Source organism: Egretta garzetta, unplaced genomic scaffold, assembly GCF_000687185.1.
Source record: "Egretta garzetta isolate BGI_Z169 unplaced genomic scaffold, ASM68718v1 scaffold383, whole genome shotgun sequence".
NCBI lineage: Eukaryota > Metazoa > Chordata > Aves > Pelecaniformes > Ardeidae > Egretta > Egretta garzetta.
Genome location: NW_009259100.1, coordinates 1,859,014 through 1,862,867, shown reverse-complemented (window position 1 = coordinate 1,862,867; position 3,854 = coordinate 1,859,014). Strand labels below are relative to the sequence as shown.

The 3,854-nt window shown below is 51.0% G+C and overlaps 1 protein-coding gene across 1 annotated transcript in view; it reads left to right on the top strand.

Moving 5' to 3' along the window:
• LOC104123019 (immunoglobulin superfamily member 3) overlaps positions 1 to 3,854 on the top strand; it is a 74,954-nt gene that overhangs the window by 39,818 nt on the left and 31,282 nt on the right. Inside the window, 1 exon segment of the mRNA XM_035890749.1 lies at positions 868 to 1,269. Coding sequence (XP_035746642.1) covers positions 868 to 1,269 — 402 coding nt within the window.

Below are 3,854 nucleotides of genomic sequence, written 5' to 3'. Positions count from 1 at the left end.
AAATGCAGCCTTTTCCTCTAGCCTTTTTTTTCCCCTCCTCATTTCTCCAAAAGAAATTCTATTTCTTTTCTCTCCTACCAATATTTGGTCTCATTTGTTTGGCTTTGAAAATTACTCTAGCTAGAAATCTTGCACTGGACAAGTGTCTAAAATGTAGTACTTCTAGGCACAGCCACCTTTCAGACAGATTTCATTCATTAGATAAATTAACAGCTATAGGAACAAATGTCATGATTTTTCAAGGGTGCTGTGTCCATGACTCTTGACAGAAGACAGCAGGAGTAACCAGCACTCAGTATCTCTGAAAAACCAGCCGTAAAGCCTTACATCTCTGGGAAGCTGAGGATATTTTTTGATGTTACCAAACACTGATAGCTACCTCCAGTGTCACTAGAGATGGGAGTTTGGGAGAGCTTCTCCCAAAAGATACTGTAGGAATGGACGTGGCAAGATGGTGATCAGGATGACGTGAATTGAAAAGCCCAGGGAGCTGGAAGCTTTTTTTGGCAGAGCCGGTTGCATACAGTGCATGTTGTAGCAACACAAATTCCCTCAAGTTTTGCTGAGATCCCATCCTGGACCTGCGACCAGAAGATGCAGCAATGTCTCGTGAGCCATAGGCAGAGAGATTTCTCCCAGCTTTGGCCTACACCTGCTTTGAGTGTGCAAGTCACCAGGAGCAGCTCGCTGCCCACAAGCTGGTTTTGGATGTGGTCACGCATGAGGTTAAGACGTGCCTGGACCCAAATGCGTGGGCAGTTTCCTGCACCTGGTAGAAAGCCTCTCTGGCCGGCAGCGTCCTTCTTGCAGACCGAGAAGTGGCAAGTGTGTATCATCTCCCCTGTGTGTATGCGTTTCTCTCCTTAGAGACCAGCATCTCCTTGGAGATTATCAACAATGCCAGCAATGTCTTGGAGGGGGAGAGCCTGCGCTTTGGCTGCAACGTGCGCTCGGGCTTTGGGCCCCAAAGCCGCCTCTCTGTCGCCTGGCAGCTGGTGGACAAGCTGAACCGGCGCAGCGAAATTGTGCGTCTGGATCGGGAGGGCACCTTGCAGCCGGGCCCCTCATACGCCGAGCGCAGCAGTTATGGGGGCATCCAGGTGGAGCAGGTCCGGCCCGGCTCCTTCACCCTGGAGATCTTCAACAGCATCAAGGCGGATGAGGGCCACTACGAGTGCCGGGTGGCCGAGTGGACGCGGACACTGGATGGGGAGTGGCAGATGGTTGGGGAGCGGCACGCGGGCACCCCGGTGTCCATCACTGCTCTGGGTGAGTACTCGAGGCGCGGGGGCCGTGGGGCTGTGCTCCCCATGTGCCCGGCTCCCCCCAGGAGGTCACCTGCAAATAACCAGGGCTGCTCTTGGCACTCCTGCCCTTGCTTGCTGGCAAAGCGGAGGTACCCGGCAGCCCGCCCACAGCTCCCGGTAGGTTGGTGCAAAATGTCTGCTTGCCCCGTTGCGTGTGGGGGCAAAGCCTGAGGGGTGGCTGTGGCAGGAGCAAAGCAGGGGGTGGCTAAGGAGAGGGGCAGTGCTTCCAGCATCGTTCGAAGGAGAGAGGCTGCCAGTCCCATGACGTGTCCTCCCAGCACAGGAGCCAGGCTCTGGGAAGTGCAGTGGTGGTGCTCCATCAGCAGCCCGTGGGCATTGAAGCCTCCTTGCCTGCCCTGGGTAAACCTTACCTCTGGTCGCCAAACCAGGAGAGCAAAATGCTGGGCATCTGTTGGCCCAGCCACCAGAAACAGAGAGCATCTCTGACAGAGTCAGAAGCCTCCAGAAGACATGGGTCAGGAATGGTCCTCACTGCCTCTGCAAGGAGGCACTAAGCTGCTGGCCTGGAACCACAACGTTGTCCATGACCAAACTGAACTAGAACCTGGGATCATTGCAGCTGGTACTCTGCTCTGCCAAAGAGCTCCTCCATTTCAAACACAGTGAAACCACATCAGTTTAGGAGAGGGCAGGTAGGGGTTTTGTGTGGATTGTGAATGACTTTGATCCCGCTCAGGCCTTGCTATATTAAGTCCTGGACTAATTCCAAAGTGCTCTGCAGGAAACTGAAAAAAGGATGACTGCTCCTATGAGGCCACTGATTTGCAGAATGCCAGGGCTATAAACAATTGGGGAGCTCTATTGGAAAGTCGAGATAGGAATTTTGGGGGGTTTGGGTTTTTTTTTTTTCTTCTCTGCAATATTAATCTTAAGCTTTGGCAAGAAGTGTGAGAGACCAGACTTCAAAGTTGCATCATATTCTGATTAAAATCTTGCTTTTTTCCTCCTTTCCTCCCCTTCACTTTTGACCTTCTTTCAGAGGCTGTTCTGAATGGAGCTAGAAGTCTTTGCTGTATGGCTTCCAAAAGCAGGCAGGGACATTAGTTTGTAAAGAGCTGAAGACAGATTCTCATCTGCTTTCAACAGCATCCTCCTCATGAGGTCAGCAGCATTTGGCCTGCTGTTAAGTCCACGTATCAGCCCTTCTCTTTACTCTGCCACTTGTAGAAGTGTTGAGATTAAGTGTTGAGATTTTAAAATGTATCACTTTTATTCCTGTTAAAATTTAAGATGCTTGCAATTGCCCAGCAGTTCCAGAAGATGTGATGGAAAGGTAGTTGTCCCTTCTCCTCTGCTCCTTGTCCCAGAGAAATCACCGGCTGTTGAACACGTTCTGTCAAGTCTGAAGAAATTCCTCGGTCCTCTTCCTACAACTAGCAAAGCTGAAGTAGCTCATGAAAATTTAGTGGAGAAAATACTGAGTATTGTTCCGTTGCTGCTGAATCTGGTATTTTTTGTTCCACGTAATGTTTTCAAAGCATCCCGAGAAAATCAAATGGAAGGTGCTAAGAAAGAGCAAAAGAGGTTTATGGCTACAGAAATTGCTAGTAAAAAAAAATGCGGTAAATTTAGTGACACTCACATTTCAAGTTAAGGTCTAACCATTTGCCAGTCTGCTAGGGTAAGAAACTCTTCAGCTGAACCAGCACGGATGATGTTCAAACCCATAAATCTATCTACAGGGTGGTTCAGAAGCAATAGCCGGAAAAGAGATGTGCTGTTGGGTGAGACCCGATGTCCCTGACCTTCTGAGGATCTCAAGTGCCTGGCAGGGACTTCAGTCCCTGGCTGGCTGCAGAAGGAGGGAGCAGGCAGGGTTGGGGGGGGCTGCTGTTTTCTCATATGGAGGTCTTGCAGAAAATCTGCCCGCTTTTATGCGTGGCTTTTCTCCTTTTGTGTGAAGTCCCGAAGGAAGAAAGGCCTTTGCATGTTAACCTAAGTGCCATGAACGTGTTGGTTGAGTTGAGGACCTGAGAAACAGACTTGGCTTTTGCCCAGCAGTCAAGAGAAGCCCCTTCATGAATCTTCCTTGGCCAGGCCAACCAGAGATGAAACTTTACGAAGTCAGTTGGTCTCGGTGAAATTAAGTTGACTTTCTAGGGCCATCGCTGGCTCAGCGGTGCTCTGAGCTGGGCCCGGTAACACGCTTGCCAGGGCAGGAGGGCTGCTGCAGGCTCTGAAGGTAAGGGCTTACCTGGGTATGAGATGCAGCAGTCCTGCAGAGGAGACAGCCTGGGTCCTGCTCTCTTCTCCCGGATCATCACTGAACATGCTGCAAGAGGCTTTAATCCCAAAGATTGACCTGTTTTCTCAGTAATTACACCTCCCGGAGCTCTGGCATGATGACACCGCGGGGCTGCAGAGGCACTTGCTGGAGGCGCGCAGATACGGCAGCATCCGTGCTGCGTCCGGTCTGGCCCATGGCAGCAGCGTTGTGAGTTGTGGTGAGCTCCCAGCTCATCTCTCGAACTGTAATTTCAAGCCAGTGGCGGGCTGAAGCCCTGTACTGTTCCTGAAAACGTTCCT